We start from the raw sequence: 16,593 nt of genomic DNA, 5'->3' as shown, positions 1-16,593 counted from the left end.
TGGAAGAGCAGGTGGCCAGTAATCCCCCAGGTGGGTTGTGTGGCAGGGTCTGCTGCTTCGGTCAAAACGACCTTCAGGGCCATAAATTCATTATGGTGTGGCAGCATGGGGATTTCTTTTTTTCCCCTTTACCCCCAGCTTCAGAAACTGAGTCAAAGCTGCCAAAAGTAGTGTAAGCTACACTGAAGACAAAAGTGTTAATTGTCTTTGGCTGCTTCCTTTATCCCATTTGAAGCGTTTAAAGAGCATTTTAAGGAGTTTTCGGAGATTCTGAGAAGATTTTTCACCTTAAATGGCACACTGGTGAATCAATTTATAAACTTCTTTACAGTCTTCCGCCTCCAGTTTTGGTTCAGATAAGTAAATGTGATTTCTCCTCTTTATGGATGGTGTAGAAGTTAGAGGAGATAGATCTTGGTTGGTTCTTCCCTCAGCCAGAAGCTTGGGGAGCAGCATAGCTTCACTGTGGTCCGAGCTGTTCTGCTGATGAATTCACTTCTCTGCTTGTTGTGGTCTGTGAATTCCTGTGCAGAATTGTGCAAACACCTGCAGAAACGTTTCCCAAGAGCTGTCTGGCTATGTATGTGGTTTCCAGCATACGAAGCAGTTAAGGGGGATTAGTTTGCCTTCTGCAACCAAGAATTCCTTCCATAGCGTTCCCCTGTGCTTCTGGGATGGACTGTCATGTACTTTGTCGTAAGCAACACAAGTCTGATTTTGTTTTGGATATGTCAGTCTTTCTGTCAGTGGGTTGGCTCTAGCAGATGGGGACACAGATTGTAAACAAAGTGTGAGAGCATTAATTTATGTAGAGTATGTCGAAGAGTTATTTACACTTGCAAACTACCTTCTGCACAGGCACTTGAACCTCGCTTTGACTTGGCATAGAACAACTCAACTAGAGCATTTCAAAAGTGCTGTCTTCAACACTTTGGATGGCAAGAATCAAGCCAGGAAAATGAGTAAAGATGGGCATTGCTGGTGTATCTTTTTTACTCCAGCTTTGAGTTGATTACTGTCAAACATGGATGAAAGGTCTCAGTCTCTCTCTCTGCTTTATAAGGAATCCTGGTTTTGGTAGTAAATTGGATGATGTTATAAAGAGGCTTGTGTCCTGTAACCTTGGCCCACCAGTTTTTTGAAGGCTGTTGTGATTATTGTTGGAGAAGAACAGAAAGAACACTTTCATCAGGCAGTATTCACAAACTTAAGAATTACGTGTCAGCATGGGTTACCTGACAGTCCTCGTGTTCTAAGGCTTTCTCAAAGCTGCTAAGGACAGGAGGGTAAGGGGAAGAAGGAGGCAAGACTGCCAACTAAATATTTATGAATCAACCCTAAATTCCTGGTATCATGATGGAGAGACTTTCCGTACGCAGTTCAGAGGAGCTTAAATTAGTAGTTTTAAAATGTAAAGTGTGAGGTAAGCCCTAATTCTCCTCTTTGTGAAAAGAAAGCAAGTTGCATGAGCAGAGAAGGGTTGTTAAGCATTCCTCATTTGAGCAAGGAGTTCTGGAATCGAAGCCTGGATAGTAAAAGTAGCAGCAGTGCCTGGCAAGTTGAACAAACAAAGGACTAACCAATAATGTCCAGGATAAGAGGCCGATAAAAGTTCAGTTTCTAAGCATAAATGAAGGGTTTGTATTATTGGTTGGTGTCGTGGGAAATCTAATTATTTTAGCAGCTGGATGAGGTGACAGGTAAGCAAGAAAGAGAGTTCTTAGGCAAAGAGCAGGACTCCTGGACAGCAGGCGATGACTTTCTGAACGCCTCTGTTGATGAGTGTAGGCTGGAAGCAGACCTTCCTTCCAGTCTGCCACAGCATGAGCCTTGTTCCTGGTGGCATACAGGATACTCTGAGCCTTAAACTCAGTTTGAAGGTCTTTGTGAAGCTTTTTAAAAAGTAACTTCAAGTGAGTCAACTGGACATTTTCAAGAGGTTTTTTTTCTGGAGCTTTACTGTTTAAATACTAGAAACAAGTGTGTTGATAATGAGTGCAATGCATCATACTGGGGTTTATAATTCCCTTGGTATTTAATTGTGGTGTCTTCCATTATGTTGTGCTAGTCTTTACGAAAGGAAAGAGAAAATGCAAGTCTCAGCAAAGTATTAATTTCCTAATACGTGGCATACTGTGGAAGAAGCCTGTCCAGTGGTTGAAGCTTGGCCCATGGGTTAAAGCATAAGTTCAAAGCAAATTAGTCCTTCTGGATTGTTTAATTTGATGTTCTCTAACAAGGGATGTGACTTACTAGGCTGTCCTCAGACTGTCAGCAGAAGCAGGAGTGCTCAAAGCTTGATTCCTGTTGGCTGCTCTTTTGCCAGGTGAGTCATTAGGGTAGTTTTTGTTGTGAGATGTGAGCCCTCATCTGGTAGGGTCTGAGTGCTGCCGAGCTACTTGGTTTTCCTGGTTTGTGGAGTTCACTTTCTTTCAGGGTAATTTCATGTTTGAAGTGGAAGTCACGTTGCTCAGAACACGTTACTTTGGAAAGATTCTGACTAAGGAATAGTCAGAAAACCATGTTTTCTTTAAATGTTACATGAGCAGATACAATCAGTCTTCCAGGCTGTGTTAGTATGAGAGCAAAAAGTATTGCTGCCACATACTGAAAACGTTGGGATTACATTTGTAGCCTAAAACTGGGTTTCAGTGAGTCTCATCCCATGGTGTGTGTTTGAGTGTGTGTGTGCCTCACCATTACTGGTTTGTTCCCTGTCTGCCAATGTTCAATGGCCAAATCTTTTCTAAAGGATTGTATCTGAAAGAGTGGAAAAAATACCATCCTCTGTGTTTTCAGCTAGTGAATGTTGCTTGAGGCTACTGCTGAAATTTCTTCCTCTTCAAATGAAAGCTCATATATTACTAGAAGGCCAATGTAATACGTCAGATTCCATTTAAACACTGCAACTACCAGCAGATTCCCCTGCTTTGTGTTCTTGCTGGTGTCATTAAGTAAGTGTTAGGTAACTTCAGTGTTATTGGTGGTGTTTGCAGTGCTCTGGGCAGTCTGACATATCTGCAGCAAAGTGCTCCATTTTCTTAGGTTTGATTGTATGTGTGTTCATGTATCTTGTGGTGCATTATGGTTGAGTCAGTCATGTAAAATAGATTGTTGAAATCCGTATCTTGTTCTTATTGTGTTTCTATTGCATGGTGCTGGCACATCTGTATTCCTTAACTTTGCTGTCAGTCATGTTTATAACTACTGTACTAGTGTGCACCAGTCTAATCAGGCACGGGGAGCCGGAGTGCCTCCTTCCAAATCGAAGAAGGGCCAGACGCCTGGGGGTGCTCAGTTTGTGGGCCTGGAGTTGTACAAACGGCTAAAAGAATTTCTGAAGAACTACTTGACAAATCTCCTGAAGGTAAGGTGGGACATTAGTTCGATCTGTGGTGGTTGTAGTGGTAGTAGTATGAGCTGGGTTGAGAAACACTTGTATTCACCAAGCTTGGAGGTGTACACAGCCACTGGAGGTAAATTAAATACACTTTGAGATTTGCTTCTGTCTCCATTAGCCATCCCAGAGTTCTCTTCAGACATACATCAATGACTGAGGGTACCTGTGAGCTACTGGTCCTCTTCGGGCCAAAACAGCTTCTCTGTAGCTTAGGATGATGATGTATGCAATCTTAAGCCATCCTGTATCTTGAACAAGAGCAGCTAGACTTTCTAACCAATCAGCCACCGTATTGGTACTGCTGAAAAAAAGGATTGCCTCTAATGCTGAAAATGCCTGATGGCAGCTGTTAATTGACTGTAATAGAACTACTACTAGAGCTGGATGGTGGGCTGCTTTGTAAGAGAATGGTCCCTAGTTACTTTTGGAAAGGAAATGTGCCTTTAATGTCCTGTCAAGTCTGCCGTATGGTTTTATATTTACAAAACTGCACAGAGGTGCCTGAGGTCTTCTCCAGAATGCATTCCTGGTGTTCATCCCTTGTCCATTCAGACTGTAGCAGCTCAGTTTGGAATGATTCTGGAACTTGCCTATGTCACAACTTTATCTTTTCTGTAACAAGAACAGACATGATGTGATATTCATTTCCAAGAGCATGGGGTTCTATTTACTGCCTGACAAGGGTCCTAGAGAAGACACTGTCCACTACCACGTCCACAGCATTGTTTAAGGTGCAAGAAGCATTTTGAGCTCATGTGGTGCAACCACTGACCCATCACTGTCGTGGCCACCACTAAACTGTGTCCCTTAGTCCATACAGCAGCTCCTCAAGTAGCAGCAGTGAGAGTGGGTGGGACGTTCTACAGAAACTGTTGTGTTGGCTGCATCGCCATTGCACTGACATCTTTTACCTGGCACAGCCGTCGGTGTCATGGTGTTTCTAATGCAGATGTCTTCTGGCTCTTTCCCATAAGGAGGGGCAGCAGTGTCTTCTGGAGCTTTTCATACTGGCTTTATGCCTAACTAATGCAGAAAGAAATGTATTTGCACAATGTTTCTTGTATATGGGTGTACAAATTGACGTAATAAATCTACACCATGCAACCTACTTATATCTTGGTTATACCTTAAAATCACTCAGCAGTGCTGGCAAACTTATTGTTTCAGGATGGTGAAGATTTGATGGATGAGAGTGTGCTGAAATTCTACACTCAACAGTGGGAAGATTATAGGTTTTCAAGCAAAGTGTTGAACGGGATCTGTGCCTACCTCAACCGACACTGGGTTCGTCGTGAGTGTGATGAAGGACGTAAAGGAATATATGAAATCTATTCAGTAAGTAGCTCCTTTTGGAGGGAGTGATTTAACCTTCCATCTGTCACGTCTGTGTCCTCATCCTGCACCTTGATCCGTGGAACTTGTTCAGAAAAGCTTTGGAGAAGTGAGCAAAGGGAAGGTTTCCTCCCTTGCCATGCTCCCACCCCAGTACATTTGTGAAACATCCGTGGGTCTGGACCTCTGAGACGTTCAGGCTGCCTTGTACATAGCAGCACTACCACTATAGACTCTGAGGACTGGCTGTTTCTGCATATGTGCTGCTTATACTGGTAGCTATGTGCATCAGCATGGCCTTGTCCTTCCCTGTGGAGTTCAGGCAAGTGTTTCAAACATAGAATGGAGAAAGAGATGGCTTTTTTCCCTGTTGACTCCAATCCATCTCTACATTTTCTTTTCATAGCCAAGCTGCTAAGATTCAGTCAGCATTTGGTTTGTAATGTAAGTTATTTTGGTACAGTTCTGAGATGAATGTGGTCTTGATCACTTTTTTTTTGTCATAGAAAGTAATATAATGAAGGGAAGAACATAGCAGAAGTTCTGTACCTCAGATAACCACAAGGACATTGGGGTTTTTCTGTAAAGGATGATTGTTGTCCTTGCTGGTGGAGTATTAGCAAAGTGATGTGTTCTTTTACCACTTCACTAAAATAACTGCGTATGGTAGAAAAACAGTTGGTGCCTCCTCCCTCTTCACTTCACCAGGGTAATGCTGAGGGGCTGTGTCAGCCTGAAAGTCACCAACAGAAAAAGCTCTGTGTTGTCAGAGCAACTTGCATAGTTTGCTAGTTGCAAAGTTGGCAGTGGGTGACTGTCAGAAGAGGGGACGTCTGAGGCAGAGTTAGCAGCAAAGCAAACGGTGATTTTGGTGTGAAAGTCTTGTTGCATGAGAAATGTTTGCCAAAAGATAATAGCTTTACAGATTCTGACTGTGTCGTGTGTTCTATCAGCTTTCCTTAAGGAGTTATCCTGGATGCCTGTATAGTAATATCTTATTTATTCCATTTTTTTCCTCTCTCTTTGCTTCTAGCTTGCCTTGGTGACTTGGAGAGACTGCTTATTCAGGCCACTAAATAAGCAGGTATATATAAATGCTGTAACTGTAGTGTTGTTATATATATTGTTAGCAGTTGTTCCAAGGGGGAATTTGGAGGATGACATAGAGAGCAAATCCAGAAAATACAAGGGAGCTTTCTGCTTCTTCAGGCTGTTCAGAGGATAACTGCTGGGGAGAATGAGCTGCTCTCTGTGTGTGTGGTTGAATGTGGATACCAAGACTGTTCTGTTACCACCATGCTGAGAGGACCCTTGGCTTTTTTGGTTAAAAAAAGCTAATGGGGCTTATCATAAATGAAGAAACAACTTCGTCTGTTTCCAAGCCAGGCAGGAGTACTGGCTGACCGTCATATCTTGAGGTTTCAGAGTCAAGGTTGTGTGAGAACAGAGTACCAGGGATTTTGGTCTCTTGAATTGTTTCTGTGAATGTTTGAAGTTACACAGCTGCCTGGGACACTCAGGTCAGGCAAATCCTTTAAAGTAGTGAATCAGCACCGTACAAAACAGGATACTTCATCACAACCAAATATTCCTTTTGGCTATGTTGATCTCACTTTTATTTACCACTACTTTGCATCACTATTATATTATGAAAATATTATTTGGATTTGAGTTTAGAGAACAGTAGTTGCAACAGGTTATTTATCAGCATGAGCTGATAGCTTTTGGTATAAAGTAGAGGGGATTAGTTCAGCTCTTCCTGCAAAGATTTCTTGTATTTTAGGTACGAATCAAACAGAAGTTTGCTTTAGAAAGTGCTTTTAAAAATGGATAAAAAATAAGAGATCAAGCACTTTTGTATCCTTTTACACCACTAATTGGACTGCAGTTACCTTGTGAGACTTCATGGTGAAGTCTGTGTTGTCTACAGTTTTTTTGTGTGTTCAGGTGTCCTTAAACTTTGTTCTCAGAGGGCTTGACTTGTCTTGAATATAGGACTAGACTTCTGATTAAATACCGTGCTTGACCTACCAACTGCTTTTTCTGTGCTTGACTCACTTTCAATCCCTGTTTTCTAAGGTAACAAATGCTGTGTTGAAATTGATTGAAAAGGAAAGAAATGGTGAAACTATCAATACCAGGCTGATCAGTGGAGTTGTACAATCTTATGGTAAATGCGATTTCTTTAAAGCTTTATTCTTACCTTAAAAATCAATAAATGCCTCTCCCCTGTCAGAGCCCAGAAGTAGCATCCCACCTCCTTGGATGTCCAGTTAAGGTTTTTACAGTAAAATAAATGCAGTGATGTGTTTAACTTCACGTTTGTAGAGACACTTGACACAACTGCAGTTGATTATACTGTACTTGTAAAGCTTGAAAGCACAACTGATAAGCCAAGAGGGTTCATTGTTTGTAAATCAGTTATTTAAGAGATGCATCTGGAAGTGGGGGAGCACAACAGTTTATAAAGCAGACTGGGATTGTTTTTTTCCATTTGCATGAAATGGAGAGCTTTGCTATGCAGATTCTTAACCAGTTTCATTAATAAAACACCAAATATACCTCTAATCTGGAACTCTAAGAGCAAAAAGAATGGAGGTGGAATTCGAGCTAGCATGTGATTAATGTAGTGTATCAGAAAGTGCAGTTTACATGAGCAGTGCCTTGTGCTGCTTATTTTCTAAATGCAAAATAAATGCATGCTTTTAGAAGTGGTGCTGACAGTGTCCCAATCAATTACCGTCCTGCAAGTGAAAAGGAGGGTCCCCATCTGTTTGCAAGAGACCACTTGGTAAAAGACAATTTTGGCATTCCTCACATTTTTATGTGTGTTTTCTGTAGTGGAGCTGGGTCTGAACGAAGATGATGCATTTGCAAAAGGACCTACACTAACTGTCTATAAAGAATCCTTTGAATCTCAGTTTCTTGCTGACACAGAAAGATTTTATACACGAGAAAGTACTGAATTCTTGCAACAGAACCCAGTCACGGAGTACATGAAGAAGGTAAGTTGCTTAATAAGCTTTGTGATCACTTTCTGGATACTGATATCTTGAGAGGTAAAATAAGTTCATGGCTTTTATTATCAGTTCTTAGAATGATGATTATTTTTCAGAAACAATTAGCTCTCTTTCCCTGTGGTGATTTGCTTCTGTGTTTGCCTGGTCTGAAGTTTGTCTCTGTAGTGTATCTCAGTAAGTACAACTTAAGTTTGAAACTTTCTTAATGGGTAAAATGGAAGAGAATGTTAAAGTGCCATCAGGTTTGATTAGACTTCAGGACACCAAAGCAGTCATTCTGCTTTAGACCTGGAAGTTTACTGTTCCTAGACAAGGAACTAACTGTGTGTTGGCACATTGACTGAAATCTCTTCCTGAGCAAGCTGACCAAGGAAAACAGATCATCAATTAGCTGTAGTTCTCTCAGAGTATTTTAGTGTAGTGAGCCCTACACAGTGCTTCTGACCAACAGAGACCAGAATTAAATTCTTAGATTGTCTCTGGTTTGTGGGATCCCAGAAAGGGTAATTAAGAGCAAGCTGGATAAACATTGACTATTTCTAGCCTGGTTATTGGGTCAGCCTTACTGACTGAATGTGAAATAGACAGGTCAGCCTCCACCTCGGAGAAGCACTGCTTTGTATATTCTTCTCAGCATGTTTCCTCACTTTCTGAACCACTGCTTGTTTTTAGCCTTTCAGGTTAATTAAAAAAAAAAGAGAAGGCTTTTGGGGTGTGTAATATGCACACACACACATCCCTCTCTGCAGTATCTTTGTTTCCTTTGTGTCACTCTTCCAGCCACAGAGCAGGTCCTGGCTGAGTGTTGGCGTTGAAGTGATTTACCTCCCAAGAAAGGGGAGGAAGTCCTAGAAATAACAGAGTACAATGAATCTTGCTTGAAGTGCTTTGGGATTGTTGCCCAGTAGTTCCCACACTTACCTGTGTTTACTTTTCTGTTATTGAATTCATGATTTTTGCTGCTTCCCTTTCAATTTCTTTACTTCCATTCTAGAGTGTATATAAAGCTAGAGTAAGGGAATTACAGTCATAACCTGAATGACTGGCTCAGCCAGGCTTCCTCGATACGGGACAGCAAAAAGCTGTCTGAAGGTCATTGCTATTTCAAGAACTAGAGATTAGTGGCAAGTAGAGAGAACTTATTAGCACCCCAAACGATCCTTAAGACTTCGGAAACCCACAAAAAGAGCCATTTGCTTTGCTTGAAGCTGAGAACACCGATAAAGCTGGCAGAGGAAATCTTCAGCAAGAAAGTGTGTAGCCTTGAGTCTCTGCTCAAATAAATATACTAGAGATGTATATTTGTGCTGTCTTGGTATCTTCTTAGAGATAGTGTGCATACAGTGAAAGCAAACTGAACAAGAACCTGTTTTCATTACCCACATTGTGGGATTGAACCGATGAGACTGAAAAAGATGTGTTTCAGACCCTACAGTAAATACGATCAGAGCGTGAAAAATGACAGACTAAGGGATGTGACCTAATAGAAAGGGGAAACGTGAACTGAAGCTAAAAGCTAGTTCACTGGAACAAACTGTCAGACCTCTGTGGTGTGTATGCTCTACTGGAGAGGTCATGCACGTTTTCAGAACTATTAACTTAAAATTGAGATAGGTTTGACCTTCAGTTTTATCTTGCTTTGCTGTGCATAAGGAATCTGTAACGTTTTTTGTTTAAAGGTGACAAGGCAGCTTTGTAACCTGCTTAATGATTTGGTAGGGGTTGGATATTGTACTCCTGCATGATGCTTAAATGGCCAGTAACAGTTTCCATGATTGTTATTCAGACATTGCTAGAATTAGGGTTCATTTCTGTTACAAAATGAGATTGATGTGACAAGCGGCGAGTTGGCCAAGAGCCACACAGCAGCTCTTAAAATCATCTGTTGGAGGTATGATCTCTGCTATTCATACCATTCCTTGCCTTTCTCACTGAAGCACTATGCAGAGAGTTCTAAGTGGGGACAAACAGCATTGCAAGAGAAAACCAAAAAGAAGCCTGTTGGGAGGACCTTGGTGCACACCAGCAGAACATCAGTGTTACTGTAACGTAGTAGAATTCTAGTTGTCTCTTCTAGAATACTTAGTGAAATCTTAGTTAGAGTTAGGATATGTGTATGTAGTTATACGAGCAGACTTCCCGAGTTTAGGAGGATTCTGGCTTTTTCTTCTCAGGCCAGAACTCATGAGTAAAGCTGGCATGGCCTGATGTGCTGTAGGGGAAAAGGTCAGTATTTCTTAAGAATGTCCCTTCTAATGAAGTCTCAGACTTGAACTTCAGAGTTCAAACAGAGATGCTGTTGTGTGAGCTAGTTATTTTTCCCTTGTTTCTGAAATATGACTTTAAAAGGAAAATGAAGTTATGAGAATGTAGAAAGATAGTAAAGGCAAATTTGAAGTCAGAGTGAATACTGACTGTTAACATTAAAAGCAAAGCACTAAGGACATTTTAAGAAGCAGCATTAGAAGTGCCAGAATTTCCTGAACTGCAGAAATACAGAATTGGTGAAATGTAAGGTAAGTAGCCCTACTAGTATGATTCCAGTTCCTAGCATTCCTCAGAAACGCTTGTTGTTCTTTGCTGTGATTAGGGAAGTGGATTGTTGTGCCTTACTGGTGAGAAACTAAGTACTCTGAAGCACCAGTTTATATCCATTCCCAAACTGTTGTGTTTGTTCCCTGTGCTTTGATGTGTAGTGTTTTAACTCTGAGACAGTAATCCAGGACCATTTCACCAGAGCTAAGTGCCAAGTTCTTACAGAAGTGAGTGAAGCTGACAGTGGCAGAGATTACTTAAAGCCATCTGTGGATGCTGCAGGGTACTTGCAGGGAAATTGTTCTTTTTCTGTTGTTGTGTACAATAAGAACTTCCATGCTTAGTGGAGACCGTAAAATACTGGGGAAATGCATTAACTTCCTTCTCGTGGTGACATTTTTAACTGAAATAATTGGGACTGCAATTACAGGTGGTGTGTGCAGCCAGTCTTTAACACTTTTGCAACCAAAATAGAGGAAATTGTTAACTGAACGACTTCAGGTCTAAATTTCGGCGTAAGTGCTGTTCCTTGAGCAGCATTTAGAGTTTTGGTTTGCTGGGAAGATAGATATGAGTAGCATTTCATATGCCAAATTAAGTTCTGGTATAATGTAAGAGATTCTGGATGATCTGGAAGCTTCTCTGTGTAAGGATATACACAGGAACATTAAAATAAATTTGACGTGGGCATACTGTGAAATTGTAGTTATCTGCCCCTTTTTAAAGGGATGAAATATGTACATGTTTGTCTTAAGACTACCTCTGTAGCTGGAGAGCTGGCTACTGCTGAAACTGCCAGCAGTTTCTGCTCTCTCTTACTGACAGCAGGCTTGCATCCGTAAACTTCTTATTCAGAAGCAATGGGAAAGCAATCTAGGTGTCATTCTTCCCCCCATTTAAACACTATGTCATATCATCAACATAAACATGGAGTGATGGGATGAGGCCAAGTGCTGGGTCCTGCATTTGGGCCACAGCAACCTCAGGCATTGCTCCAGGCTGAGGCAGAGGGGCTGGAAACTGCCCAGAGGGAAAGGGACAGGGGTGAGAAGAGGAGGCTGAGGGGAGACAGGAGCACTCTCTGACACTCCCTGACAGGAGGCTCCCAAATAATGAGTGACAGGACAAGGGGAAATGGCCTCGAGCTGCCCCAGAGAAGGTTTAGATTGGAGCTGTGGCAGAGCTGTTTCCCTGAGTGAGAGGTTTAGTTCAGTGGTTGTTTCCTAGATGAGTGCAGCAGGCAGTCGCTGTGCTCTGCTGTGGGGCCTGCGTTGTGCCTCCCCTCCAGGGCTGACGCTGGTGTGTGTGTTCCGTAGGCTGAAGCTCGCCTTCTGGAGGAGCAGCGCAGAGTCCAGGTGTACCTGCACGAGAGCACGCAGGATGAGTTGGCACGCAAGTGTGAGCAAGTACTGATTGAGAAGCACCTGGAGATATTTCATACAGAGTTCCAGAACTTGCTGGATGCTGACAAAAATGAAGGTAAGGAGATTCACACGTTGGGTTTAGGCTTAGAGCTTCCCCCTGGTGATGTGGGAGCTCTGTAAATTCTGGTGGCAGCTAAATGTGCTTTAAGGGAGAAGACAGACAAGTGGTTGACTAGCAGCTTTTGATCAGACTGGGATGGCTGAGGATGTTGCCTCAAGATGCCCGTTCCAATCCCAAATATTAAGGCGAAACAGCACTAGTTTTGACTTCTCAGGATAACCGGAGGATCTTAAAGAGTACTTGAAGCATCCTTCCAGCAGGATGTGTGAGAGATGCAAGGTGAAAACCAGACCACTAGTGTTACCCAGCTGTTCTGCTTTAATGCATGGGTCTGTCTGAGGCAGCAGTGAGGACTTTAAAATCCAAGTAGTCTTGAGGTCTGCATAAGCAATGTTGAAAGACGAGTAGAAGCAAATAATAAGCATCTTAAATACAGGATATAAAACTGCATATAAAGGACAAAGAAAAGGTGGAAATTAACAGACAATTCTAGCTGTGAAAATGAGGCCCAAGTGCCAGTAATGGATCAGATTTATAGCTTCAGAGAGAGCACAGTGACTTCTTCAGTGGTTCCTCTAAAATAAGTAATGATTATCAAAAAGTTCAGGTTTTCTGTAAGGACTTTTCAGTTCTTTTGGTTTTTATGGGTTTCTTCAGGCTTAGCACAAAGTTAACAGCCAAAACTAGGGCCACTTAACTCCTGTGCATCGCACAGACAGTAAGGACAATGGTGCTTCCAATTTTTCCAGTTGGGGGGATTGGTTAAATCTGCATTTAGGTCAAGGTAAATGAAATACTGCTTTTAAGTGACACAATTTGAGATACTGTGATTAAGTTAATATTGGCACTGTTGGTGTGACTTATGATTGCTGCTGTGGCTGTGTCTCTTGGTGTATCAACCTTAGAAGAGCAACTCTGAGTAGTTCCTGTAATCATCATGCTGCTAACTGAGAGATGCATCTGAACAGGAAAGGGCAATGCAGAAGGATTAGTAGGTCAGAAGTTACCTGTTTCAAATGTAAATAAGGAGAGCTTTATCCCTTACTAGTATTTAAGTCAAGTGTTGTTTGTGTTTGTAAGTAAATGTGTTGACTCTGTAATTGGAAGAAATTTTGATACAGATGGGTGTTGACTAGTAAAATGACTTTATAAATGTCTTCTGGCAACAGAAGTAGTAGTGAACAATGACACTTTTCTGGACTGGGGAAGCCTTGCCAGGCTTTTTTCCCATTTCATTCTCAAGGCTGTAGGTTACATGAGCCTTCAGTAGGGTTGCTCACCGTAGTGATGCAGCTCTTTTCTTAATGGGCTTTGCTTGTGCAAATTGCAGTAGTTCCCTGGCCCTTGCTTAGTTCCACGAAGGTTAGGAAGCATTGGGTTGAAGCATTCCCTGAGAATCCATTCTTTAATCACTATAACCAGTTCACTCTCAAATCTCTAATCTACTAAAATAGCCTGTTGTAGACCATCCCAAACTTACACTAAAATCTTGCTCTTGGTTTGAAGTCTTTATCGCTTTGCTCCTGGAGGTGCCCTGCTTCTGAGGTTCTGCGTGTGAAGTGTGTTAAGCGTATCGTACTACGGGCCACTCCTGTGGGCGTTTGGTAACTTTTTAATCCCATTGTGCAACTAGTTCTAAAGGTTGTGGGGCACACTTGTCATCTGTGACCTATTCACATCAGTGTGATACCTACAGGACATAGTTATGTTTATTGGGAGCAGGCTGTAATGGTTTAGATGGAGTTACCATGTAAATCCTCCGTGAGGCTTTGTAGCGTCTCTTCCGTACTTCACTGAACAGAGCTGTCCTCACAGAGCAGCCTGTGCACCCTTATTTCTGGGTAGGTCTAGCTACAGCTTAGTCATCTATGCATGGCATTATGTTTCTGAAATTCCCTAGGTCAAAAACGCCAGCATTGCTGTGAAAGTCTTCACACCAGGCCGCAAATGCGGTTTGGAGAGACAAAAGAAGTTTGCTTTTCAAATCTAAAAGTTTAAGCTTACTGAAGTTATAAGGAAAGGAAAACATGGGCAAAGGGGTCTGAGCAGAGGAGTCATCGCTTCAGAATTCAAGGCATTGAGGTCTGGGTGTTGTGTTTCAGAGCTGGGTAGCGATACAGCTGCTGGGTTGCTCTGTGTCGAGGTCTAACCCCAGCCAGGAACTGAGCAGCTGCTCGCTCGCTCATTCCCCTCCCCGTGGGATGGGGAGGAGAACCAGGAAAAGAGGTTAAGCTTGTAAGCTGAGACAGAGCAGTTTAATAAATGCAACTAAAATACAACATACTAGCAGCAGTGAAATGTACCTGTTTGTTACCACTGTTATTACCAAACAAAAAGAGAAACAAAACCCAAGAAAGACAAGTAGTGCCCAAAGCAAAAGCTGCTCAGCCCCTGAGCGATGCCCGAGCAGCGATCCGCGGCTCCTGTGGTATGGAATGGCCCTTTGGCTAGTTGAGATCAGCTCTCCTGGCCATGAATCCCAGCTTCTTGTGCCCCCTCCTCCCTGGCAGACCATGGGAAACTGAAAAGCCCTTCACTTAGGGTAAGCACTAATTAGCAACAACCAAAAACATCAGAGTGTCACCAACATTGTTCTCCAACTGAACCTGAAACACAACTCTTTACCAGTTGCTAGGGAGAAAATCAGCTCCATCCCAGCCCAACCAGGACACTCTGCTTTAATGAATCTGATAATCTTTGGGTGGTAATGAATTGCTCGTGAGCCCTTCAGAAGTCATTAAGCTTGGGAAGAGATAGCTGCAGCTGACAAGCTTAGAGAGGGATTCAACAAGGTGAAATATTGACTTTTTACTGCTTCACGTGAGTTCAATGAGGGCAAGAATATCAGGTAGCCAGTGCATTTCTGAAACTGGTTTATTGGCCACATTACAGTTTGCCTTTTTTAAACAATAAAGAAGAATTCTGCATTCATAAAGTGTAAAGCCTCTGCTTTGTTGAAATTAAGCCCAAACTCTTCAGTATTACATGTTTCCTAGGAGGAAGTCTGGGTGATTACATTTCACTTTATCTGCTAAGGTCACCTCCATCTTCACATTTCACCTAAAACATCCAACGGTTGCCACTGATATTGCCCTGGGGAGAAGCATTCATACAGAAAAGGCTACAAGTGGTCTTGGGTCTGAGAACTCTCCTGTTCAGAAGATGATTTCAAGGGCAGTGGTCAGCTGGGGAACACTGTATTAGCATGGCCAGCAGTGTCAATCCTCAAGTCATGGTAGCACTTCCAAGCTTTGTCTAAGAGGGGTTGAGCCCCATTCTGAAATCCTTGCACCACTTGACATTTAGGAAAACTAGAAACCAGAAGTAAATCTATCTCTGTAGTGTAAGTAGAGCTTTTTTCTACTTGATATTTACATAGCACTGTGAAGGTAAAACAGATGTTAGTATTAAACAGGTGGCTGTCTCTAAGCAGCCTTAGCTCTCCAGCTCGGAGCAAAGATTTGCTATACTGGATGCTTTCTTTGCTGTAGGTTCTTCTGGCGTTTTATAGGAACAATTGCATGTGTGTGTTTTGTTGATGGGGGATGTTGAATTGTTACTGGCAACTTGTAAATGAGAGAATGGAGCCATAGCTAGTACAAATGGGAGGTGTTGGCTTTCCTTTGTTTGTTTCTCCCTGCAGACCTGGGCCGCATGTATAACCTTGTATCTCGGATCCAGGATGGCCTCGGAGAGCTGAAGAAGCTTTTGGAAACCCACATTCACAATCAGGGTCTAGCTGCAATTGAGAAATGTGGAGAAGCTGCTCTAAATGCAAGTATCTCATCGTGTGTGTGTGTGTGTGCTTCCTGCCAGTGGTACATTAGAGGGACGTGAATGCTTCCTGATAGAATTTCCAGTTTGCTTATTCCGTTTCCCCTCTGATTTAATTTGTGAGGACTGGGCCATTGTCAGATGTTGACAGTAGACTTAAAACAGTCACATCACTGTGTGGCTGCTCTGTGAGCTTTGGGTCTGGCTTGTTTGGGGTGTTTTTCCCTCTGAGTGTTTTGCTCTCTGTCAGGATGCCACACTGGCTGTGCAGACACAACATCCTACACGTGCAGATAACACCTGGAGGCCCACTGGTTTCAAGCAGCATTATCTCATTTAATCTCTAGACTTGATGGGACTGTGTGGAGGAGGTTGCTGTTGGATTTAGGATTCTGGTGAAGGGCTTTTTTCTTTTAGGAAAAGCACAAGAAAGGTAGGGGGAAGAGAACTAAACTGGTTGGAAAGGTCACAGTATAAGGAGCAGCAAGTCTTGTCTTGTGTCACACTGTGGTTGTTGTAGCCATATGAATGACTTGATATCACATAATTGTCATTTCAGGCTTAATTTTGGATTGATTTGTTTTGACTCAGTGTGAATCTGTTAAAACCCTTTGCTAACCTCTGTGCTTGTAGGCAAGATGACACTTGCTAGCAAAACAAACAAAAGAAACTACTCAAAGCAAAATTAGGATAGAATATAGAATCTGGTAAATGTGATTTTAAGTGAGGTTTCACCTTGATTTTTGACAGTTCACTTTTACCTGTTACTGGTCTCTTGAAATAGCTTCACCTAGTAGTGCCTGAAGCAGTAATGTGTAATGACTGTATGGAGAGCAGCAACAACTTTGGGGTTTAGCCCAGATTAAAACATCTTTAGTGTGGTGTCTACTGCTCACTTGTGTAGCTTTAAGCACGTAGCTTTCCAGCAGTGTCCATCTCTTAGCAGTCATGAACTAAGGTCAGGAATCTTGCTTAGGGATGTGGTTCAGTGGTGGGCTTGGCACTGTGAGGTTAGTGGTTGGACTCTATGAGCAACCAAAACAGTTC

At 42.3% G+C, this 16,593-nt stretch overlaps 1 protein-coding gene across 3 annotated transcripts in view; it reads left to right on the top strand.

The window, feature by feature from the left end:
- Positions 1-16,593, top strand: part of CUL1 (cullin 1) — a 51,143-nt gene that overhangs the window by 22,324 nt on the left and 12,226 nt on the right. For all 3 annotated transcript variants that reach the window (XM_061996816.1, XM_061996817.1, XM_061996818.1), the window contains exons 3-9: positions 3,193-3,367; positions 4,568-4,735; positions 5,766-5,816; positions 6,812-6,902; positions 7,574-7,737; positions 11,604-11,766; positions 15,416-15,546. In XM_061996816.1, the coding sequence (XP_061852800.1) occupies positions 3,193-3,367; positions 4,568-4,735; positions 5,766-5,816; positions 6,812-6,902; positions 7,574-7,737; positions 11,604-11,766; positions 15,416-15,546 (943 nt within the window). The remainder of the gene's footprint in view (positions 1-3,192; positions 3,368-4,567; positions 4,736-5,765; positions 5,817-6,811; positions 6,903-7,573; positions 7,738-11,603; positions 11,767-15,415; positions 15,547-16,593) is intronic.

The sequence above is a fragment of the Colius striatus genome, chromosome 5 (genome assembly GCF_028858725.1).
Source record: "Colius striatus isolate bColStr4 chromosome 5, bColStr4.1.hap1, whole genome shotgun sequence".
NCBI classification, from domain to species: domain Eukaryota; kingdom Metazoa; phylum Chordata; class Aves; order Coliiformes; family Coliidae; genus Colius; species Colius striatus.
The sequence above is the reverse complement of the archived record's forward strand: the minus strand, read 5'-3'. Positions and strand labels throughout refer to the sequence as shown.